General features: G+C 39.2%; 1 protein-coding gene across 1 annotated transcript in view; it reads left to right on the top strand.

Annotated features, from left to right (window-relative positions):
- The first annotated feature begins 2579 nt into the window (after nucleotides 1–2579).
- The window catches only part of ACYP2 (acylphosphatase 2), a 43287-nt gene continuing 20362 nt past the window's right edge, over nucleotides 2580–25504 (top strand). Inside the window, exons 1-3 of the mRNA XM_051613844.1 lie at nucleotides 2580–2913; nucleotides 3527–3543; nucleotides 5749–5858. Coding sequence (XP_051469804.1) covers nucleotides 2844–2913; nucleotides 3527–3543; nucleotides 5749–5858 — 197 coding nt within the window. The 5' untranslated portion in view covers nucleotides 2580–2843. The remainder of the gene's footprint in view (nucleotides 2914–3526; nucleotides 3544–5748; nucleotides 5859–25504) is intronic.

Raw genomic sequence — 25504 nt, forward strand, 5'->3', positions numbered from 1 at the left:
AGGAAAACAGGAGATAAGGGCCTCTGAGTCTGGAAGCTCTCAAGGACATTGATAGGAATGGATTCCCACTTTGAGAATGAGCCAGTGCAGATATAAAGAGACCTTAGTGACATCGAAAAAACTCACTTGCAAGGTCAAAGATTCTCTTGATAATACAAAGGTTGCCGTTGCCAGTACTGGAATGTGCAGATAGCAAAGCGTAAATCAGTATCAGAACAAGCCCTTGTGTCAATGCTTGTGTTGAATGTTTTATGCTGTGACTGGGCTGCTATTTTAATTTTTTACCTGTCTTGCCCTTCACTGCTGATAGATGGCAGCAAATGACAAAAGATTTTTCAGTCTTTACTGCATTCTTCTGTAGAATCCTCCTCGTTAAAAACAAAATGGTGCTGATTCCACACTAGCAAAATGTATGACCCCTGTAAAAGGCAAAGGTATGACTTAACACGCTATATAATTATAGATAAAAGTGAAACTTCGTCTGTTGTGTTCCTGTTCCATCTGATACTGGAAGGTTTCCGATTCTGCATGAATATTTTGTTCTGCACTACATTCAATGGTTGCTTCTCTAGTAACTTGATAGGGATCAGAAAAGCTTTTTTTTCCTAAGTTTTGATCGATTTTTAACTTTCCTCTAGTCTTGAGGTCCAAACATGTAAACAACTTGGGTTATGTTGCATTACAGCTAGGAAAGATGTGGTGGTAGTGGTGAACTTGCCTATTGGAGAGGGCCAATAAAATAATTATTTTCATTTTTATTGTTAAGTTGTTACTGTTGTAAGAGCTCCTGAAACAGACAAAGAGACTATGTTTAGGAAGGAGACATTGTTATTTATCGCAGGTTTGTACAAAGCTGGGTGCTTTCCATCACATATTTATTATACACAAAACGATACAGTTAGTAACCTTCCAAGCCCATCCTCCTTATAGTGACTGGTTAGCGATTTACGTACAGTTACATGCCTTTTTCTGCTATCATGCATGTTCAGGGGAAGGGTCTTTACCTAGGCAGGGGTCTTTTTGACCCGGGGATGTGATTTTTAGAATCATAGAATCACAGAATGGGTCGGAAGGCACCTCTAAAGGTCATCTAGTCCAATCCCCCTACAATAAGCAGGGACATCCCACACTAGAACAGATTGCTCAGAGCAACATCAAGCCTGACCTTGAATGTTTCCAGGGATGGGACCTCCATCACCTCTCTAGGCAGCCTGTTCCAGTGATCCACCCACCCTCATATTAAAGAGCTTTTTCCTAATGTAGTATGTTCAACCTAAATCTACCCTTCTCTAGCTTGAAACCATTATCCCTTGTCCCTATCGTTACCTTGTGAACAGGTCTTCCCCAGCCTTCCTATAGGCCCCCTTCAGATATTGGAATGTCAACATAAGGTCCCCCTGGAGTCGTCTCTTCTTCAGACTGAACAACCCCAACTCCCTTAGCCTGTCTATTATTTAGTATTATAATAACATTATTATGAGCTAAGTTCACCTAAAGGACATGACCTACAGCTTCAACTGGCCAAGACCTGTTTAGCCATCAATCTTCTTGATTCTGGTTCTTCTTCACCTCCTGCATTCCTTAGATTCAATTATCTGCTTAGACCTCAAGTCTTTTCTGCCAAGTTGGTGATTTACATGAGACACTCTCTAAAACTCTTGATTAATTACTTTCTTCAAGGCCTGGTTATTGCAGGATGTCCTCACTCAGTGCCAGCTGTGGTACTATATGCCCCTCTGACTGCAATTTTAACTTGTATCTATATACAGAGAACATCTTACACAAAATAACCCCAGCATTTTACATTTCTGAGTCACTTTCCAACACAGTCAACCTGCCACTTTACCTGTTGGTGAGTAAGAGAAGGCTGAGTTCATCTTCTTAGGTCAGTTCTATGTTGTTTCTAGTGTAGAATTCTACGTGAAGACAACTTGATATTTTCTTCAAGGCAAATAAAGGGGAAAAAAACTGCAGGGAATGATACTCCAGGGAAAAATCTCTGCGGTGTTTATCTGGAGACTCTGCCTGCTAAACAAGGAGTTTCTGGCCTGTTATTTTTGCATATTTAGCACCTACATGAAAGAACTTAGATTCTAACACATCTGGAAAGGTTTGCTAATGAAAACATGAGCACTAATAGGTATCACTGCAGGTGTGCTGAATGGTTCGCATGAAGTCAGCTTTCTGTCTCCAAGGCCTGCTGCTCTAGCTGGAGCCCAGCGCCTGCCTTCCTGGCTGCGGCACTTGCCTCAGTCCGCGGCTGAAGAGGAAAGAGGAATGAGCTTCCCAGTGTTGTCAGAGAAGCGCCAGTCCTGCAGCCTTGCTAGCGAGGGACGCCCTGGATACATCTGGGGTCTTTTGGATGTGTTCAGCTCTCAACGACTTCCCGGACTGTCACTCAAAATTACTTCAGTCCGGCCACGTACGGCAAATATTTCTGTGTTTCAACCATTCACGTAAACCCCTGAAAACGGACGAGGCTGGCTACCTGCGGCGGGAGGCCCGGCTGCCCGCGCAGGCCTGCGGCAGCAGCCCTGAAAGGGGAGGCGGCCTCGCTCGGGTCTGCCCGCAACACAGCGCGCTCCCCGTCCCGCAGGAGGAGGGCATGGCGCCGTCCTGGGGCCCAGCGCGTCCCCCCGGCGGGGGGAGCTGGCCCGCGGGCCGCGGCTCCCGGGGCACCAGCCCGGGCTGGTTCTGAGCTCCCGCGTCCCGCTCCCGCCCCGGCGCTCCCGGCGCCGCGGGGAGGCGGCCGCCCCGGCGGGGAAGCTTGGGCCTCGCGCGCCGCCGTCCCGCGGAGCAGCCGCGCCCCAACGGCTCTGCCCGCCCGGCCCGGCCCGGCCGCCATGTCCGCCCTGCCGAAAGCCTCCGGCGCCCTCCGATCGGTGGATTACGAAGTGTTCGGACGAGTGCAAGGTAAAGCCGGGCTCCGCGCCGCGGCCCGGGCAGCGTGAGGGGCCCGGCGGCGGCCGCAGCGGGACGCGCCTGCGCGGGGCTGAGGCGTGCGGGGGAGCGGGGCCGCGGCCCCCTGCCCGGCGGGAGGCGGGAGCGGGCTGCGGGCACGTCCCGGGGCGGGCTCGGCCGCTTCCCTGTTTTGACAGACCAGCCCGGGAGCTGCAGGCTGGGCTGGGCTGCCAAAAGCATCTGCTGTCACCCGCGCTTGTGTTCGTGGATTCTGTCAGCGCGGTTATGTGGGAATGCCCCCTCCCCCCCGGGTTGGCAGAAGAAAAACTTTACAGTAAAAACAAAATAAAGGCGATTCCTATAGTGCAGTGTTTTTATTAGGGAAAGCTGCATGTAGTAACTGCGTTAATGCACATACTCGTTTGTCAAGGGGAAGGCTCAAGGCCACTGTGTGTGTGTGTGTACACAGATTCTGTGGAATTTGCCCCGTGTCAAAATGTTGTGACTGCTTGCCTTGTAAGAAGAGACCAGAGATGAGTTCTGTGCAGTTTGCTTTACGTGAAAATTAACTCCCAGAAGTGGGGTTGTTTCGAAATTGTTTTAATGCCTTTTCTTTCTCTTCCAGGTGTTTGTTTCAGGATGGTAAGGCACTGCCTGGTTTACTGGTTCTACTTTACAGTATAGTATTTCCAGTGCTAAAAATATGGCAGCAGGTTTGTAGAGGATAAACATATCCAACTGCTTTTTTTGAGTTACAGGTTGGATGGTAAAGTATTGCAAGTGTGTTTAAAAGAAAAAAAAAAAAGATATGTTTGTTTTATATTATTGTTATATTAAAATGGATTTTTAAAAGCTTACTAGTGTGTTGCTTGTATGTTTAGTGCCTAAAGATCGTGTTTGGATTACTTGTGATAAAACAGCATCGAAACGTGTTAATCTTTAGAAAGGTTAAATCTGAAGTTCTTGGCATTGGCTTCTGAAGCAATGCTTTTCAGTTTAAATACTGGTACTACAACTGCCCTTAAAAAAAATTTCAAGAAGCTAACTGTGTTTCCGTGTAACAATGAGCTACAAACACGCAGTCTGTGGCTTGTATCCCAGCCAGATATCTCCACCAGCTCTGAACATGCAGCAGATAGTTCTGTATTTCACAGAAACCCAAGGAACAAGAGGACACATTTCCAATAACTTTTTTTTTTTTAAAAATCTGAAATTAGTGGGTCATGCTTAATATTAGCCCTAAAAGCTTTTTTACCTTTTTTTTATAGGTATTGTGAAATACTGCAAAATTGACATGACATACAATATAGTATGTCTTGAGTTTCATTATTTTATGAAGTGCTAAGTGGATGTCCACACGTTATGTGGTGGGCAGGAAGCCTTGTTTTGAGCTGACCTGGTGCCTTGTGAGTACACACACCACAGGGCCAGTCTTGAGCTGATCAGCAGTATTGAGAAATGGGCTGTCAGCTGTATTCCTGTGCGTTTGGACAAGTTTGTGTGGAGGAGCTGCTCATAATCATCTTGGAAAATACCCTTCATACTTAGCAGCACCTTTTCATTGGAATTTGTTTTACCTTTTGGAATGGAGTCACGTTGACCTGCAGTTTGGCTGTTGCCGTTAGTGTCTAAAGAGGCTGGTAATGCAGTGTGCATCTTTCGTATCCTTGCTGCATTTAGTTTTGGGTGTTACTGCTCATACTCTAAAATGTTTGGTGGCTATTTCCTATCAAAAGGTATTAAAAACTTTTTGATCTTCCTGTTAGAGCCATCAGTCTGTTACTGTTTTGTAATACCAGATAAAAACATAGGCCATATAGTCTTTTACCTCTTTACTAAATATACAAGCAGCAAAACAGAGGAGGTACCTTTAATATAAACAAATTTGCTACTAATGAAGTACTGTGTATTGGATACTAGTGTATTTGTTGCCCTACATGGAAAAAAATGTAATGGATTTCCACAAAACAGGCTTTCTGTTCCCTACCATTTCAATGTTCAGTTATTAAAACCACGTGTGTAGTGCCTATGTACATGAAAGACAGAAAATGAAACCCTCCGAAAACAGGGTGCTTGGAAGTTGCTGATTTCATCACAAGAAGTGAATAGCTGGGAAACCATAATTTGTTGTGGTATTGCAGAAGTATGAGACAAACAGTATAATTAGATCATGACCTCTACTGCTGTTTGTTAGTAGTAACGCAGCAGCTGGAGGTAGAATTTAAAGGGTGAAAGTCAGGTGGAAATTACTTAAAATGAAACTAGAGAAAAGGAACTGTGAAGTTGGTACATGTAGCAAATTCAATGAATGTAGACACTTGAAGAGGCAAATAAGCAGTGATAGGAACTATAGAAGGCAAAGAAGTATATACAAGGAGTGTGTGGGATTAATAGAGTCCTTTGTGATCAAAACTGTTAAAAGTTCCCAAAATAAGGGGAGCAAGTCTTTCGCCCTGCTGTGAATGAAAAAAAGCCTCACACAATCAGAAGGCTTCTGTGCATGTACATTATGGTACAGGAAAGAGGAAGATGACTTCAAGCAGCGTAATGTCATATGTATAGTTTTTTTGAAGAAAAGTATTACAAGTGTGGAAGTGGAAGTGGGAATTAACTTGTGCATTTATTACATATATGTAAAATCTCATTCTTGTTCAAATGTTTGCTGCTTCTGTTGCCTCTTCAGAGCTGACAGGAATATCTTTATGCTTAAGTATGAGCATAATCCATGGATTTTTTTATTTAAGTGTAAGTCGTAAAGCTATGAAAATCAAAGTAGATTTTTAAGTGTTATACATACGGGTGTATATGTCAGCACTAATTGTCCTCTTTCATTATTTTTCAAATCAGTACACAGAAGAGGAAGCTAGGAAATTAGGAGTGGTTGGCTGGGTTAAAAATACCAGCCAAGGAACTGTAACGGGGCAAGTTCAGGGCCCAGAAGATAAAGTAAATGCAATGTAAGTATTTTTGTGTTTTTAATCTTACTAAAATAATTTACAGAAATATTTTTAACCCAGAGTGACAACTAGATTCATATGTTGGTAACACAACAGTACTTTCAGTCATCAGGTTTGGTTTTGAGGAGCTTTTAGGCTGTAAAAGTCTCTAAGCTTTAAAAATAGTGTGTGGCATGAGCCAGTTTTAATTTCTAACGTTGCCGAGTTTGTCAGTGTATTTCTCTAACAAATTATTTTCCTGTGAAATGAAGAAAAAGACTTTATTCATACACCTGAGCACAGATCTGTTTTTTAATTCTTCAAAACATCTCTGTAAAGGAATGGACTGAGGAACTTGAAAAGCTTGCTCAGCATGTGCTTAAATACCTTTAAAGGAAACTGTGTTTAAGGGATTTTTATATTTTTTTCCCCCCGATTTGAAAAAAATCAATGCATTAACACACATTTCAGCAAAGGCTTGTTCTCTCTACCATCTGGAAATAAATTCTGAACTATGTTGGTGTCTTTAGAAGAATGGGTAGGATTTTCTTTACTGAATTGCCAGTTTCCCAATGCTTGCAGCTATCACTCTGAGGAAATGATACCTGGAAAAACACAAAGCCTAACTCAGTTGCTTCCAACTATCACTTTTTTGCAAGTGCAAACATTGAACATTGTTGGGAGTTTAAAAAAAAAAATGAAAAAATCCTTCTGTGATTTGTTCCCTTAGGAAAGATTGAGTGATGGTAAAACTTTCCTTTAAGCTCTATTATGAATGGACAATTACTGGCACAAATTCTGCCAGCACTTTCTGATACAGGAATTGCTTCAAAACTGAACTTAGATGAAGTTGGCTTTTTGCAATAGTGCTGCACTTACTGGTAAAGATTATCTAATATGACAGAAGTGTTTATGCTCATTATTTTCTTTGGTTTTAAGCTTAACATGAGATTACTTATCTTGGGCTGCAAAACATTTACAAAGTCAGAGAAACGTCAGTTGTTTCCTATGTCTAGTTAATACTTATGTTCTGGAAGCCCTTTTTTAATAACTTCATCTAAATATTTTGTAAATTTAGTATCTTGGTGCCATCTAGCTGGTTAATTTTGAAGACTGAAAATGAGCAGGTGAGAAGTTAGGATTTGGTTTCTATGTGTTGGAGTAGTTTTTCATTTAGTATTTTCCAGGCAGTTGATTGACTGTCATTCAGCCTGTGTAAGTGAAAGCACAGCTTAGCTTCTGATCTTTCTTGTATTTGCATGAACTGGTGTTGCTGCAGTGTTATCATCTGTCCCTTTTCCATACCCGTTACCTGTGTCAATGGGATTTAAAGGAAAGTGTGCTTACCCCAATACCACAAAATTTGTGCGTGATGTGGGGTCTCACGGTAGAGCTACAAAATTAGACTAATGAGACTAGTCTTACTGTCAAAGATATATTGGTACACAGACTATTCCAAAAGGAAATTAAAGTTTTTTTTTCATAAGCAGTTTTAAGTAGGGTCAAGCAAGCTGAATTGTGACCATAAAAACCTTATGTAGAAACTTTTGATGTACATTGTTTGATATTCAGAGCAAATAAAATGTTGGTTTGAGTTGCTGCTGCTTCTTTTCAAACTGGAAATCCATGTTCTCCTCTGATGTGGAAATAATGTTGCAGTGCTGAAGTTAAGGTATGATTTTGAAGTACACATTGAGATACAGATCATTAATTTAGAGATTCTAGAGCAGGATGCAGAAGGAGAAACAGTTCCCTTTTCCTTGCTCCCTGTGTGGGATCCGATATATCAAAAAGGTGGTTTGTTTTTGGCATTAAATTGGTGAACTTGCATGTGAGAAAGAGCTATTGTATACAGCTACTTTGAAAGGCCTTTATTTTTCTCTGCTTGTGCTTGTTAGTAGAAGATCAAAATAGGTTGGAGTTTTCAAAGTTTTTTCCAGAGCTAATGACTTTTTTTTGTAATGCTCAAATTGTGTTTTCTAGGAATTAATGATACTGTGTTTTAGATTCAAGGGTTAAAATGCTATACTAAATAAAAACAAAATGAGGCTTGCTTCTGCTATGGCAAATTAATATTAACCAGTAATCCTAAATGTACATTTGTATTCCAACTGTGATATATAATCAGGAGGAAATTCTGGCACCAACCTCCTATGCAAGCTCTGGTTTGTATTTGCTGGGTATTCAGAACTTAGAATACATGTGTGACACTTCCTAAGAGTTTGCAAATCTTGTATCTTAAAGAAACTGAACACTTTTCAACACAGTACATGAGTCAGCACTGTAAGGTATTTCAAGAAGGGTTCCTGTTTGATGCTATTTCCAATATTGCAGCAGTGTGTTAAATTGTAGAAATCTTTCAAGACTAATTTGTGCAGTGTCTTTTGAACAGGTCTTTTCAGTCTTGCCTAAGTTTCAGAATTAAACTTTAGGCACAAAATAGCCTGATTTTCAGAGGTACAGCCTTTTCACTTCTAAAAGTCACGTATTTAATGATAATAAAATGATTTGTCAGTTCTTTCATTTGTTAATGTTAGTATTTTTAGGGAGAAGTGGAAAGGGTGTTTTGGTCTGTCATAAACAATGTTTATCTATTCATGGTGCTAAATTGGATCGAGACCACAGACTAAAAAGACAGTTGTGTTGCCATAAGGAAGTACAGCTCTAGAAAAAGCAAGACTGGAGGATGAAAAAGAGGGATGAGGGCTTGAGAGGAGATAAAGATAGGGAAAGTGTAAAAGATGAGGGAAAAACACCGTGAGGGAATTCAAGCAGAAGCATGGGGTGAATAACAAAGCATGCCTTTGTTCTGGAGCAGGCAGGCATCTAACCCAACCGTTTTCCAGCAGCAGTCGTTTGCTCCTGGTTTTCTGACCCTCTATATTCTGTTTTATGTCACTACTTGTATTGTGAGGCATAGCTAGGAAGTATCCAGTGCAGACTAGAGAAACAATGCTGTGTTATGTGTTGGGCTTTTTTAATGCATCCTGCTAGGGAAAAGAAACTGGCCTTTTACCTGTGCCTGGCATAGTTATAAGCAGTGTGATAAAGCCTGAGTTTTGTCCTGAAACGTGGAAGTAATTGTTTCCCTGCAGACATAAAATACGAATAAAATTAACTACTTTGAAAGATGATATGCAAAATGGAGTTTGCTCTGGAGCATGTAATATGTGGAAATAAGTGGAAAGTGGTAGGTAAGTACGAAGGTTTGGGGCCTGAAAAGTGTTACACGTGCAAGAAGTTTTCATTCCTGATTGGACCATTTGCTTGGTGTTGAATATGGGTGTAACTTTTGCTGAAGTGATGCTATTAGGCTGACTCATTTGATTTACATTTAGTGGTGGTGGTGCAATCTTGATTACACAGAAAACTGGTAAAATTGACTGACTGCCCTGGTGCTGTAATTTCAGTGTGACTTTCACTGGAATGCAGGAAGCTTAAGATATGAATGAGCAATTCTTGATTTTTAGGTGTTTTCAAGATTTGTCTTCAGTTTGTTTTTAGTGAAACAATTTCAGATTCCAAATGATCAGGTGACTTTAGTGTGAAAATGTATTATTAACCCCGATTTTAATTTTAATTGGGAGATCTTGCAGGCCATTTTAGAGGGTGTTTTGAAGTAGTGATACCTTTTACCTGTAAGTCTGTTTTAACATCCCTTGCTTTTTAACCTCTAGATGGAGCTGCTTGTTCTGTAGATGCTTTGAACTGTACCAGCTTCATTTGAAGTGAATCTATTTTTAGGCTGTTATGGTGGAATCCATGTTTTTCTTCACTACCTTTTTCCTTACTGTATTTTATAGTCTTGTTCTGTTGGCTGCTACTGCTCCACAAAGATAACACTTGTTATCTTTAGATGCTAAAAGCTCATTTTCAGTCTTTTACCTGTCTGTAAGCCAAAGAACACTAAAGTCAAAAGCAAGAGTTTCAGCATTTCTAAAATATAATGACATAAGGTTTTATGGTAAACTGGAGGCTTCTTTGCCAGCCCAGATATCGTTAAACGGTGTAGAGGAGGTAGTCCTTTTGTTACTCTTTTTCAGGAAGACTTACAGTACAGGGTTTTTAGTTATAGTATTTTATGATTTTTTTCCATTTTATTCATCAAATAAGGTTGGAGCCTTGGTAGTCATCTTGGTTGTTGCCATAGCAACTTGCATTGACAAGCTAGAAATCACTTTCCTATGAAAATTTTTTGAACTTTGAATGATAACTTATTACTTAGTTATCCATTAGAAAGCAAGGTAAGACTTGACAAGATTGACAAGTTTAGAATTTATTAAAAAAAGACCCCAAAGATTTAAAGTCAGGCTGATGCTTTAAAATGTGTAAACTTAGGACATTTTTTTAGACACAATAAGTAATAACAGCATAGTAAGTATTTTCCTGGCTTTGTAGAAAGGCATGATATTAAAGATAGATTGCTTGTCTTGGAAATGGTTTTAATTAGGAAATTGATGCTAATTTAATTTGGTTTAATTTTTAATGTCATCTAAGAATAATTAATATAAAATATACAAGTGACATGGCACAAGACTTGAAAATTACTTCAGTGTGTATCTGCATAGAAAAATCTAGATTTTTACCATGTAAAAGGGGAGAAGGGAGCTCTGCATTAGTTAATATCAACTGTCATTCTGCCTCTGTTTCATTAGTCAGGTGTATCTGAGATTCCTGTCTGTACCAACTGGCATTATATAAATACTTTTTTCTTCAATAGAGTTTTTAATTGTTGCAGAGAATGTCCCTAATGGCATGACATGGAACTAAATGCTAGTAAAAAAAATCCCTCCATATTTAGTCTATGGCTGAAGTCCTTGAGCAAAATTCTGGATCTTAATATCCAAATTATGTTGAGATATAAAATGAACTGATTTTTATTCTGTATTTTGAGATTTTTCTCTATCTTAGAAGTGAATCTGCAGATGATATTTATACAGGCAAGGAAGTGGTTTAGGTTTTTAGATACATTTGAGACATCTGTGATATACCCAGAAGCCTGCTATTGAAAAGCAGACAAAGGCAGGTGAGTGAAAAGTTCAGGGAGGCTGGAAATATTGGAGAGAATATGGAGGTTGATTTGGGTTTGACAGCAGCTGAGCTGTAAAATAATGTGATTGCAGATTGGGAATTGATAGATTCAAGAAGTGGTGAGTAACATCAGACTTAGCAGAAAAGGTACAAAATTTCAGAGATAATTTTATGTCTAGGCGCAAAAGGAGAGCGTGATACACTAACCAAAGGTGTGCTGTGATAGAAACAAAAAATTGTGGGAGATTTGTCCTAGAGAGAGAGAAGATTCTGATTTCTGATAGTGTGGGAGAGGAGAATGTCAGAGGAATGAGCTAATTGCAATGGAAGTGAAATAGCAGGTGGGGCTCGGAGCCAAATTTATGGTCAAACATGGATTTGGCAAGAAAATAAAGTAAGTAGGTTGGGAAACTCAGTGTTCTTTAAAGATGGATGCAGTTTTTCTCAAAATAGGCTCCAGATTTGTAGGCATACATTTTCAGAGTTGTATTTAATAAACTGTTGTAAAAATTTATTGCTGGAATTATTTAATTACTAGCCATGTTTAATGAACACACTTGCTGAAATTCCATTGTGTCTTTCTCCTGATCAAGGAATGTGTAGGCCAAGATGAACATTTTCATGCCACATACCTAGACACAAAATTGATTTGAGGTTGATCATGCAAAGAACACTGGTCATCATGCTTCAGTGTTTCAGAAAACATTTATCAAATTGTGAGGACTAATACTTTTTGCCATGCTTATTTTCTATAAAAATACACCTGCTCTGATGCAGAGCACTTAATGTTTCCCCTGTGACTTGTCAATGAGGCAACTTTGTGTGCCATAGTAGTATGGCTGAAATATTTCCTGGATGTACTGTTTTGGGAAGCTGACTGTGATATATTTTGAAGGAAAGAGGAGAGGGAAAATAGGATCACATTCTTTAAGCTTTCTTCTTTTACTTTGCTAAAATGTGATGTAGTGAAGAAGGGTGAGGGTATGTTCTCACTGATGATTATAATGAAGTACAGTTTTTACATTAGTCACTGCTGAAGGTGATTTACAGTTTTTCAGTGACTCAATAACAGACAGATTGCAAGAAAAATGATGACGTTTTTGTAGTTCAGTCTGTGTCCAAGTATAACAACCTCAGTTTTATTGGTTTGGTTTTATTTATTTAAAGGTAAAACTAACCTATACTGGAAAATTAAATTGTGTGGAACTATAATCTTTGTGGTTATACTGGCAAATGTGACTGTCTCTCTTCATACCAGATGTTTGAGGCATTAATTCCTTATATGTGATTGTTTATTGCTTTAAATTGACAAGCTAAGTTATGAGCTGTTGTGAGCAGGCTCGGAGCTGGGGTTTTAGCAATTCAAAACTAGATAAATTAAGAACTAATTGCTGTTTGTTGTAGCAACTGTACTTTGCTTCCAAAGTCAAAGAGTGGGTCAGAGATGTCAGAAGGTGTATGTATTTGCTGCTGGCTTCTGCAAATAAAACTGGTAATATGTTTACTGGTACTTAGCTGAAGGAGAGAGCTGCATGCTTCCAACACAAAACTGAAGGCCTAGTGACTTACCCTTTTTCTGCCCTTGCCAGTTTATGTTGTACAGCACTGCCGACTGCCCCTGAGTGAAGTGCTCTTTTGTCTGTCACTTAGGGGAATAGCAAAAGGCAGTTCTCTCCCTGTGGTGGAGTGGTTGAAGGGAAAGAGGTGTACCTCCACTGAAGGTCACACAGCCCACCAGTGACAGAGCCAGAAATAGAAGTGGACTCCTGGCACATGTCCTGTCCTTTAGACTGTGCTGGATTGTCACTGTTCTTTACTTTGAAACACCATAAACCGCTAAAGCTTTTAGCCATGGTTATGACTTACTGGTTATGGCATAGTGCAAAAATAATGTTTTCCACACTCTCGTTTCTTCTGCTGCAGTATAAAGATAGCTGTAAGATATGACCTTGTAGGTTTTTTAAAATCTAGTAATTTTTCCAGTCACTGTGAATTTGCAGTGGCTTGGTGGAATTGGAATTCCTTATGAAGTATCTGCTTCCATTCTGATCACTGAAGTGTTTGTATTAATAGATTTTGTTTGTTGTAATTTAATAAATTGTGCTAAATGTAGGCTTATAATACATATAGTTAATTAGGACTTACTGAATACTGTCTTGTTGAGCTTGATCCTCATGTTTGCTTCACCTTTTGAGTGCTGGATTTTTTGAAGGAGTGCAGGCTAAACAGTTCAGTCAGTTTTGAGAATAAAACAAAAGTTCCCATTGAAGATCACGTGTTCTCATTGATACTTAAGGTTATGAAGTTAGGGCAGTATTTAATTCTCACAGCTGTTATTCTAAAATATATGTTATAGTTTAGGTTTGTACCATAAACACAAATCTATTGAAGTATTTTCATTTGTTGGAGGGAGGGGGCCACCTCTAAACAGCTTATCTATTTGATGCTTGAATTGGTTAAGTGAAGAATGTTTCCTCCTTCCACTTTCTACTGAAGCTGCCAGAAATGTCCCATTTGCTTCACTGGGAGCCATATGACTAATTTTGTTCATTAAAATGTTAAGGTATTCTACAATTTCTGTGTTTGTAAATCTCTGTAAATGGAAAAAATATTGCTGAAGGCCTCTCATATATCTATGGTCTCCTGTTCTTATTACTACTGAGCATATTAGTATTTGTTTAAGTGTTAGATACAGAGATGTAAGGCTGCTTTCCTGTTACGTTTATAGAACATCTACCAGATGTTATTCCTGCATTTAAACAGGGCTGAATTTCTGGAATTGTGCCTCCGGAATAAGAAGTGTTAGTCTATACAGTGGCTTGTAAAACTCAGTATGTGATCTCGGGCAAGGTGCTTAACTTTTTTTTACTACATGTTGCTGGTGGTGTGCCTCTTTGGAAATGATGGTTCCACAGGGATGTTGTGTTAATGCTTCAAAGTCCTTTAGCAGTGTTAATACATGAAGTCCTTATTTGCTACAGAATTCCAGACTTTTGTTTGCTCAGCTGATGAGTATCTGTGATGATGCTCAAATCTCTGTTGCAGTTGAAAGTGAGTGGGATTGCAGGGTTGTATTGGATTGTACTATGAACACAGGCAAGTGAAACTGTTGTCTGAACACTCCATTTAGGGATTTTCTTGCATAATTAGAAGAGTGATATGACTTACTTACATCCACATGGAAAAATAAAGACCCATATTGTGACTCTAAATTAATCTTAATTGAAACACTCTTAACTATTTTAAGAGCAATTTTGTGCAGGATTGGTTGAGCTTTCTAGGAGGCTGTTTTCAAATTACAAATGCCAGTAAGATGTGTCATTTCTACTGGAAGCTGTATTCCTTTGAGCCTTTTAAGCATTTATGTATTCCTTATAGTTGATATTACTGGGAACATGTGTAGTGCTTTGTTGCTTTCAAAGTGAAAATATTCATTTATTACTAGTACAGTATGATATGGAACAGTTCAATGCCATTATTCTGGCTTTTTTTGATTAACAAAAAGTATTCCAGATGTCTTTAATGCTCCAACACAACATTTACAGAAACACTAATGACTAAAAGTTCAGTTCAAGCCAGTATTTTTGTGAGGTTTTTGTACTCCATCTTATCAAGGGGAATAACTGTGTCCACAATTAAAAATAGATCATTGGCAACAAAGTGGTAATTATCAATAAAAGCATGTGCTTGGAAGGTGCGGATTTCTTTGGAAACCTATTCTAGATGCTGTACTTGACAAAGCTGCCTGAGTTTTTGCAGTATGAAATAAAACTAGTACGGGAGTGATACAAGGTTCAGAATGTTTGTCCTGTTGAACGTGGCTTACTCTGTCTGCGGAGACAATGTCTCTGTTGCCTTCTGAGGCACAGTCTTCCCTCACCCCTGTTGAAACAGGCAAAAGCTGTGGGCCTCTGTTTTCACAGCAGTGAACCCAAGCTGCTATTCTTTGCTTCTCAGCAGGGTTTTCTAGCTTCAGTGCTTCACCAATGGTACTCTGCAGCTTTCAGTCACCTTAGCACATGATAGAGCTTGCTCGTGTTTGCCTGTATCAAATTGCATAAACAGAATGGGAAGGAAGTTGAGAAACTTGTTATGGTTTCCTATGTAGAAAAGACTCAGATGCTGGTGAGACTGAATTTATTCATTGGCATGGATTATATGCATGCAATTAATTGTTTACAAAGTCCAGTGAGTTTATATGCAGAAATCTTGCATGTGATGTTTCAAAAAAGTTTTGAAAATAATAAAAAAACCACCCTAATATGGTTCTTCAACAAGTTAAGAAATGCGATTTTTTTGTTTTGCGCTTTTTTAAAATTCAAACACATTTTCTTTGACCTCAGACTCTGAAGTGTTTTTTCTACTGAAATTGAGGCATTTTTAGATGTTGGGGTCTTGTTTGTTTGTTTTTTCAACTATGTCGCTTAAGGTTAAGGTGTTTCAGCACATTAGGCATGAAGGTTGCGTAGAATGGTTGTGACTTTTTCCAGTATTGTTCAGGAAGCCACGGCAAAAGTATTATATAAATTCTGGTATGAAAAAAGTTGGTTTGGTTTATTGTAAAGTCTGATGTTTCTTCCTGGATAGGTACTAATTGACATTATCATGAACCACAAAATAGCCAGGGGTACCTACCTGTAGCTTGGTATCATAGTGGATCTTTGCCTTCTGAAAAGTGCAAGTCATAAGAATTAACATTTTTTCTGTATGCTGAAAGGGTAATTAGCAATGTTTATACAAACTCATAATTTGATAAGGGTGACCACTAGGTGTTCTAACCTACAGAAGCTTACTGAGAAGGAAAAGAATTCAGCTAACTGGTCTAAAAATGGAGGTTAAATGTGCAGAACAATGTTAAAAGATCATTACTGAATTTTTAAAGCCAAGCATTCAGAAGTCAGGGTAGATTAGAAATTAGTTGTACTACAGTGGACTATAATGTCTGTTTTGTTCTCACTTGATAGCTGAAGGGATTTGTTTTCTGTGTGCTGACTATATTCAAAAATTAATAGTCCAGTAGGTAGGGAACAAGCCTGTTATGACCACTTCTCTATCTTAAGAGGGATGAAGGGTGTTACTCTGGGTCTAGAGATTTGTGTTTATAATCCACAGGGAAAAGCAACATTAAACTAATATTAAGGTTGCATAATATAAGGATGAATGGACCTCTACAAGAATGCTGCTGCTGTCCCCAAAACAAGTGTTACGAACTAAGCAAACAGATTCAGGATTAAGCCCTTGCTTCTGGTGAGAAACCAGGAGGGAATATTTCCCGGAAGTGTTATATCATGTATAGTACCAGATGCAAGAGCTCTTCCATAGGAATGCAAAGATTTTGTAGCCCAAATGGACACTCTCCAGAGGGGCAGATAGTTAACCAGGAATCGTGTGTTGAGTGGGTAGATTTGGTTTAGTTCTCAGCTCACTGGTGTAATTATACACATACCCTATGAATGTTGCTACTAATGATCTTACCAACATTCTGATGGTAGAAATGCTGATTTGGAAAATCATGACCTCTCTAGGGTTGTAGTACTTAATTAGCTAGGTGAACCTAGGACTTTAAGGGAAGTCTTTATTGCTCATGCGACACTGCACAGGTAGACAGAAAAGAAGACAAAGCTAGTTAGAGCTCGTTTTATGGAGAAGGAAGTCCGAAGCCTTTTTATGTTGCTGAGAGATACCTGTTTGTTTTGTTCCACAAATTACTGTAGTACTGATTAGATTCACAGGCAAGCTGCGTTCAGTTTATTTACCATATTTTTTTAGAAAATGAGTATGTTTCACACTTACGTACTTAAGCTATGCCCTTTGCTGACAGGAAAAAAAAGGAACAGAATTGCTTCTGCTGCTGCTCATCTCTCTGTCACTGTTAGTGCCTTGCAGCCATAGAAAAATATGTATTGCTGGGTTAACTATATTAGATAATATATAACTCAGTTTTACCTTGTTCTTTTTTCCCAACTCCCTTGTCTTTCCCTCCAGGGAAACAGTGTTTATTTGCTTAATGTGGTGCCCTGAGATTTTTCCCTTGAACTATGCTGGATGTTACCAAGTATCCTGCAGTTAGCATCACTTGTTGAATCTTTGCCTTTCTGTTTTATGTGGCCCTCTGAAGGGGACACTTGAGTCTCTTTACAGAGAATCACTTATATAAACTTGTGGTTTGAGTTTGGTCTGCTTTTGCTCTCGAGTTGATTTACTGTATTTGCTCTGCTGCTGGATTAGCTTTCTTTTCAAAGTGGGTGTTCTTTGTGATGTTTTTTCTGTAGTTGGTGTGAAACATCTGGCTGTTTTAATCTGTAATGAGTACTCTGCTTGTGTACCTTAAAGGCTTTCCACTGGTGTTCAGGCCAGTGCTCCTGTGTTGTGATGCTGTGGGCTCTTCCTGCTTATTTCCCTGCCAGTAAAGGAACAAAAAAAATGGGTCTGGAAAAAGTCTGGAAAGTATTCAGACCCTAATGAAGGAAAAGCAGGCTTCTAAATGGGCAGCTGATGTTATGTTTGGAAAGATTCCTTGAACTTCCAATGACCATTTTGATGGGAGAGGGCTCTGGGCAAATAGTTTTCAGTCCCTTTTTTGACTGTATAAGCTATCGAATTTTAATACATACTAGAAAACAAATGATCTGGAACAACAAACCAAATGTATTCCAGCTCACAAATCTTCCAGCAATCATTTAATGAGATTTCAGTCATCATATTTTTGGATCTGAGCAGGTTTGGTCTACCATATAGGAGTTCACCTGAAATCCTGTTACACTTTACAGATGCTAATCCTAAGCCTCTGGCTCTGCTCATTGTGTAATATAAGCCATTCCTTGAAATTAGATTTCAAGGTCGGTACTAGGAGACTTTTCAGAGAGCATAGCTACACCCCACTGTCAGTCTATGTAAATTTAAAATAATCTTTAAATTTAAATGACTCAGTGTTTTGCAGGGGAGGCTTTTAAGAGTTTAAGTAAATGACATGGTTTGGCTGTGTGTTCTAGGTGGGGTGGAGAAGAGCAGGTGGCTGCTGCCAGTCTGAGATCTCCCTGACCTGCCCTGCTTTTGCAGACTGTGGATCCAGTCAGGAGCTGGAGCCTGGAAACAGACCTTCCATGTCAGTCAGGGGACTCTGGCCATAGGGGAGCTCTGCAGAGACTGTGGCAGAGGCAGAAGTGTTGAAAGTGTTTGTCTTGGGGAAGCCTGCATAGCACAGCTCTCTTGGGGCTGTGAACTTTGAAAACACAGACTCCCCAGCAGCCTCACAGACAAACTGGCAGTGTGTTCTGATGAAATCAGCTTTTCTGGAGTGCAAATTCAGTTCCTTCTGGACATGAATCTGTTAAAACTTTAGGTCAGCTGCCTGTTTTCCAGTGAATCACACCTGTAACCTATCCATGGTTGGGTGTCTATACACAGAATTTTTACTTGTAACTTTTATTATTTATTGTTATTGTATCAGTGACAGGAAAACACGTTTTACTGTTTGTCACAAACATCACTAGTTATGTTTAAAAAAAGTCATAGCTAGGATGTCGCCAGCTTTGCAATGGATCAGGCAAACAGAGCTCCCGTGATGCCTTGCAAAATGATTACTGTCTGTTTGGCTGCTTTGCCAGAGTTTTTTGTTAGAGCATGAATTGCTATATAATACTACCCTGCTGCCCTCAGAAACACTCTGCAGTCATCCCCACCCGCAGTGGGTTGTGTGAGAGACCTGCTGGGGAGAGCAAAGCTGATTGAATGCTGGCTGTCCTAGTGATGAACCCTGCTAGCACAGTTGTATTTATTTGTGTTTTCAGCTTTTCTCTAACTCTCAATTACAGGAAAAATATTAGCATAAGTGAAATGAGATACATCTCTGCTTGGTTTGAGATTGAGGTGGTTTGTATGCTAAGTGTGCCAGGGATGTCAGGATATTGTATCAGGATCCCCTGAAGATCAAGATCTAATGGATTTCTGTGTTGTCCAGTTCACAAAACACACCCACAGTTTTGTGTGAAGTTCAGCTGTCAGGACCCAGCCTAGGGGGTGTTTGATGCTATTGCAAATAATTACGTTGTAAATACATCAGTAATGTGACTTAAAAGAAAAAAAGAGTTCATGCTTACTTTATACTATTGTGTTGGAGCCAAAATTGATAGCCATGAAGGCACTATGTATGTTTAAATGAGGACTGAGGCAAAGTTTGGTGAATATCTTTTTAAATTCTTTTAGTTGTTGGTGCTCTGTGCCTTGGTTAGCTAATGTTGATAAAGCACTGAAAAATAACACCTTGCTTTAAATTTCAGGGTATAGTATGCTTTTACTAGTTTCCAGTAACTGCAGTTGAACTGTTTCAGACTATATTGTTGCATTCTTGTGTCAGCTGATTTCTCTGAGCCAGCTGGAGCAGTCAGTTTCTGCTAGGTCCAGAAGAAATTGCATCTCTCTTACCTCAAAATCCCCCTGAAGATAAACAGTGTGAAGAAAAAACAAACACTTGTAGGCTGTATTCAGGACCCCATTCTGCTTTGTGCACATTATAAGAGATTTCTACTACCAAATAACAGATTGTAAAATTAACAATAAAGCCAGAGAATGAGAAAATATTAATTTACAAATGGAAACTTGTAGCACAGAGATGAACTGATTGGCACAATTGCAAAGGATTCTGAATTCAAGTTGTTTTCTGAATCCCAGTCTAATCCTTCACCACTCTATGCTTTGCCCTTTTGATCCTGTAGTTTGAAACAAACCAAAACTGTTCAGCTTTGTTTGTGTTTTACATCTATTAATAAGAAAACAAATGCCTTTCTTCGTTCTTGCACAATAGAAGCAAAATGATCGTTATGTATGCCAGCTGGCATTTTTTTGTTAAATGCTAGTCTTAATAATAATTAATTGGATAATTACATAGAAATTTTCTTTCTGGCTCATGTCCATATGGATAGTACGGGCAGAAAATTCTGAGCCATAGCAGTGTGGAGTGGAACGTAGGAGCAATGAATCGTTTCAGTGAGTACTTGTAAACAAGGTCAGCTCAGCAGGCATTCAGGAAATCTCTTATGAAATGTGATGCTGTCTTCATTATCCTTTTAAAGGGTTTTGCTGTAGGACCAGAACAGCATGCAGGACTTATCTCTGCCATGCTGTTTGAGTACATACAGCAGATTTCTCAAGACTTGTAGACCCACAGATAAACATTTTAAAAAACAGACCTGTAATCTTTTATTAAAACTCTATGTTATTCTTATCTTCTCAAAGCTGTTCTTCTACCTGAGTTTAGTCACAATTATTCAGTGAATTTAGGCTAACAAAAATCTATTCAACTTTACTGTCTGGTTTACTACTTAGCTAATATTAAGAGTTGTTTCTGCTGTTCCCAAACAGAAATATGTAGAAGGCTGATGACCTAAATTTTGAACCCTAACAGTCTGAGAAATGCTCAATATTTTGCTTGATTGTGTTGCGAGTGATCTAATAGACTTAAAAATAAACTCAAGTTTTCTAGTTGTCAGGTAAGGTATGTCTGTTAGAGACAAATGGAAATTACAAAGTATGGAGCACATAAGGGACCTGGGCATGAAGCAGTGTGTTGATGGGATAGGTGCCACTGTTTGCCTTCCCAGTGAGTTACAAAGCCATGTTGCTGTGTGGGATTGGTGTGGGAGGGAATGCTGGAGCTTGTGGGAGAGTGCTGGGACCTGTGCAGGGATCACTGAAGAATCCTTCCCAGTAGAGACCTGCCTGATGCCTTTCCCCTGACAGCAGCATCCCTAAGGAAGCCACTCTGTGCTGTCAGCTCTCCACTTCCTGACCGTGCTTTAACTGTCCTCCCAAATAGAGGTAAAAAATGAAGTTAATGGCTTTAGTTGGAGCCTTGCATGGAAACTTGTCTTCTCCCGAGGGGGTTGTGTCACTGGGAATGTGACTTCCTGTAGAAAGCCATAAAAGAGGTCTATGTTACCATGTGGTTTGAAAATAGAACTGAAATGTTTTCCCAGCTAGTGTGGCTATCAAAAGTTATGACATTAATCCTGAAATGAATAGCTTCTGTCCAAATATAGAGCCCAGGTGTCTTTAGTGGGACTCTATTGGTGCAAGGGTCTGTCTGGGCATATCTCCCTGACTGCATCATGGCACTTGTTGTGGGAAACATTTGCCTTGCTTACTCTGCTTCACTGCCTGTTCAAAAGCACAGCATGGGCTTTGAGATATGGAGGACTTGACAGAAATAACATATCTTCTTATTCTTTGCCAGGTGATATGTGCTGTCTAACCCAATTATTTTTAATGATGAAAAGGAAAAGAAGGCCAGAGGACTGAAGGCAGTAAATGTGTAGTTCCTTTGGTTAATGTGAGTCAGTTCAAGGGTAGCAAAGGGTTTGTTTGCAGCAGTGGTTGCCCGGGTAGGTGGTTGCTGTTACAAGAAAACCTCGAAGGACAAAGTGGGAAAGGACAGAGAATTTATAGTAGTTTCGATAATGCCTTGATGTCAATAAAGTGTATCTGCTATGTAGCAAGTGTTAATTTTAAACAGCTGTCTTTAGGTAGCAGTAAGTTCTCTGATCTACACCTCTTAAAATACAACCCAGAATCATCATGTTCAGCTCATCACGAGATTAGGCAAAGCCACAAGTGAAAGGTGGCAGTGGTGCAGTGAACACGAACAGGGGTGACACAGGTTTGCCTGAGGGTGGAACACACCGTCTGTTTCAAGTTCATGTTGATGCCACTTGTTTAGAACATTGTGGTTGGTAACCCTTTTCACCTCTCAAACTGCCTCCCTGCTCTTACAGTGTAACATGCCAGTGGCTCCTGGAATTAATCTCAAGGTCATGTCTAAATAAAGGAGTACAAAATGGAATGGCTGTGCTTTGTGTTCTGTCCCCCAGTCTGCTGTGGGCCATCATAATGTATGCTCTCTATCATTATTTTACAATCATCCTGGACTTTATAGTGAACTTAGCATTTTTTAAAAAGTTGCTACATATATCAAGGAAACAAAATGATAGCCCATGGCAGTGCAACATAAGCTTCTTACCTCTGTTTAAAACAAATGTTTAAATAATTAGCATGTAAGAAAAAAAAACCCCACATTTACATTAACTTGTGCATTATTAACACTGTACACAGTATTTTAAACAGGACTTTGTGAGCCTGCCCTCTGCTAAGGGTACAGGATTGTTGATACAGGAAGGAAAAAGACCTTTTCTTTAGCTTTGGAGTTGGTGGGGGCAATGAGATGGCGTCCACTTAAAAGCAGAGTATAAGATGAAGTACTCTAAATGCTGACATAAAAGAAGATATTAGTTCTGGTTCTTTAACTGGCTCCAAGAGCAAAGTGTGAGATGGGCAGAAGAATCCAGTACTTCTAAATGATTTAATTTTTTTTTTTTGCCCTTGATTCTGTCATTCTGCAATAGAAAGAAGAGCAGCTGTCTTGAGGCCAGCAGACATTGAAAGCCATGAGCACTTTTGTTCTCCCAGTTTTTTCTGGCTCTACTACAGCTTGACAGCAAGCAAGTTCCTCTTGTGGCAATTTGGGATGAAGTTTTGGCTGCTTTTATGCTACTATAGTGGGACAAAATGACTGGATGACAAAGAAATTCTGATTTCACAAAATTTAAGCAATCTTATGGTATCTTAAAAATTAAGAAAACCAGCCTAATAAAGGGGTTTTTTTCAAAGCATATGGATCTTGATGGTAATATAGTTTTTTTTCAAGAAAGGTGAAAAGTTAAATTTCTTTAGGAGAATGGGCTATAACTTAAATTATGCAAAGAGAGCTTTTGGTCTATAAATAACTTCCAGTGTATTTTAGTTGGTGAATAAAATAAAATGTCTAATAAAAAGTCTAGAAAGCAAGGTTAGTGTTTAGTTAATGAACTTTATAGAGAACAGCAACAGGTTGTGTTGTGAAGCCTGTCTTCAGGCACACTGATAGTATTTTATTCACTAATGACTCGGTGATCGCATCTTAATTGACTGCATTGCTAATGAAAAAAATTTTTTATAAGACTTGATGGTTTTTTTGAAGCCCCAATGCTTGGTACAAAGCTATTATATAGGGATTGAAATTCTGTTTTAAAGAAAAGTTTCCAGCCTTGCATATTGCAGAGATAAAGTTGGCACTGGTAAGATAATCCTAAAACCCTAAGGCAAGCAGAACCTCTGAATTTTATTTCAAAGATGTTGTAACATTTCAGTTGGTCTCATGATTTTCTGGCACTTGATTAATAAATCTGAATGTGTGGGATTATAACTAATCTTTAGTGAAAAGGAGAGATACTAAGAGTATTATGAGTAGTTTCCAGATATTTCATGTTCTGTGCCATATCTGTTCAGGTTCATTGCACATGTTGTTGTTCTGATGTCTAGTTCTCTAAAGAAAGAAAAAAACAAAAGGATAGTAAAAATAATAATAAAAAATTATGTTCAAGTAATGCAATGTATGCTTGTCTTCTGGTTTTTTTATCAGTCCCAGTGTAATTCTACTGACAAATAAGAAAAAGCAGATCCTTAATCTATGTTTGATAGTTGATTCCACTGAATTCTGCATTGTTTTTCTGGGAACTGTTCAGCCAGAGCTGTATCAATCTAGAAGGGGGCCTCTAAATTTCTTAGTCTCACAACAAAGTTAAAATATAGTGTGGTGTGTGTGTAGCACGTAGCTAATAAATTGAGTGTGAAATATCAACTGCTTCATAATTGGGAGAGTCTCCACAGCAGGAATCTCATGTGTTGCTTCTGGTTGTGTTGACTTTTTATCCATTCAGTATTCCTTTCTTCGTCTCCTGCAGTCTTTCTTTTAATCGTGGAGGTTTTGTATATTAGTATGTAAGGAAGTGCATTTAATTTGTGGCTTGTGTTGTGTTTCTTTTTCTGGAGTTGCATGCAAGATCTCTCTTGATTTACCACATTTAAGTTATGGCTGTCTTTGAACTGTCTGTGTCCAGTGAAAAAATGTGTGTACAGAGTAGGGCTGCTAGAAGAGGACTTCTGGTGTTGGGATTAGTGTGTAAAGAGGGGATGAGACACAAGCTGCTTTTGGTAGGAATAAACTTTAACACAATTAACTACAAGTTATGTGTCTAATGTACAAGATATGGTGAATGGAGTCAAGTAAGCATAAAGACACTTATTCCCTACATGCATCAAATACTCAAGGATAACAAAAACTTAAACTCTTTGTTCCAAAAATATGTAATTTTCATTTGTTTTCAGTATGTTTCTGGAATGAGTAGTTATCTTGTGTGCAGTCGTGGATCTCTGTTGGGCATTCCTCCAGTCAGTTTGGTATTGTTGGGTTGCTAGCACAAAACAAAATTGACAGGAGAAGGATTTATTTTCCTCAGGGTCTGCTTGTTTGTAGTTTCTGAAAATCATTAGCTTGGGGAGCAAAACTGGATGTATTTGAGGTTGGCAAGGTCTTTGGTATTAAACAGACTCTCTTTAGCATTCTCTTTAGAACTCTGTAGGGTTTAAATGGTGCCAAGAAACTATTTTCCAGTTGACTTGATGTGTACAGTATAGTTACTGTCAGGAAAGCTGTGCTTCAGTGTGTAGACTTGCAGTTTTCTGTTCCATGCACTTGCAAAAATGGCACAGTGAGCAGCTATTTGTTTCATTTTTCCAGATGCATTTGCCATTTCCAGAGCTTATCCTGAAGTCATCACTTGCTTCTGACTCCTTGCACAGAGATTCCCTGGAGTCTTAAGTTTTCCTGAGTAAAAACAAGCTTTTGGTCATATCTACAACATTAGAAAATGTCGGTTGTTGAATCATTAATATATTGAGCCAATGTCCAGCTAAGGTTTCATATTTACTCATAAAAAAGAATTAATTTTGGCAGTTAACGATCACTCAGGGCATTAGGTTCTCAGAACATGATGTAATCACCAGTGCTTTTGGATTTGAGACAGTCAACAGGAGGAAACAATTTCAGAATTGAGGAATAATAGTGGGAAATACAGAAACTAGTGGGAGATAACTTTTAGATGCCTGTATGTACCATATGTCTGCTTCTTACAACTCCTTAATATTAGTTTGGTAATATTAGGTGATGCTAGAAGCAAAATAATACTGTATGGTCTGAAGGCTTCCTTGGGGTGAACATGGACAGTTACTCAAATATGTAACAGAAAATTTTTTATTGATAGCTTTAGGTTGCATTGTCCCTATGCGGAATGACTGCCGTGCTCCTCTCCTGCCAGGCCTTTTCAAAGACTTTTCAATTCTGGAATTCTGACTGAGGGGAAGAACGAGATAGCAATGTTTGATCCATCCAGTGTGTTCATACGAGAAGCGTAAGGCTGGGGGTGGACAGGTGGTGAGCCCTGTCTCCAAAAATGCCTGGAGTGAGAACATACCAACAGGTGACATCTCGAACAGTTCCAGCTGCTGCTGTGTAATTCCACTCTTACTTAGCAGGAGGCTGGAAGTGTGTGTTCTGTGAAGTGATGTTTTCAGCAGTGACAAAAAAAAAAGGGGCTGCACAGACAAGGGCCATCACAGAAATAGTAGCATTAGACTGATACTGTTAGCTTCTGGAAAGCATCGAATATCTAAGCATATGGGTATGAAATTAATAGCCTTGGGGAGATTTGGCAGGGGCCAGGAGAGATATCCTAATATTGTTATAGTAAATAAATCGTAAATGAGTT

This window comes from Apus apus, chromosome 3 (assembly GCF_020740795.1).
Source record: "Apus apus isolate bApuApu2 chromosome 3, bApuApu2.pri.cur, whole genome shotgun sequence".
Classification (NCBI taxonomy): domain Eukaryota; kingdom Metazoa; phylum Chordata; class Aves; order Apodiformes; family Apodidae; genus Apus; species Apus apus.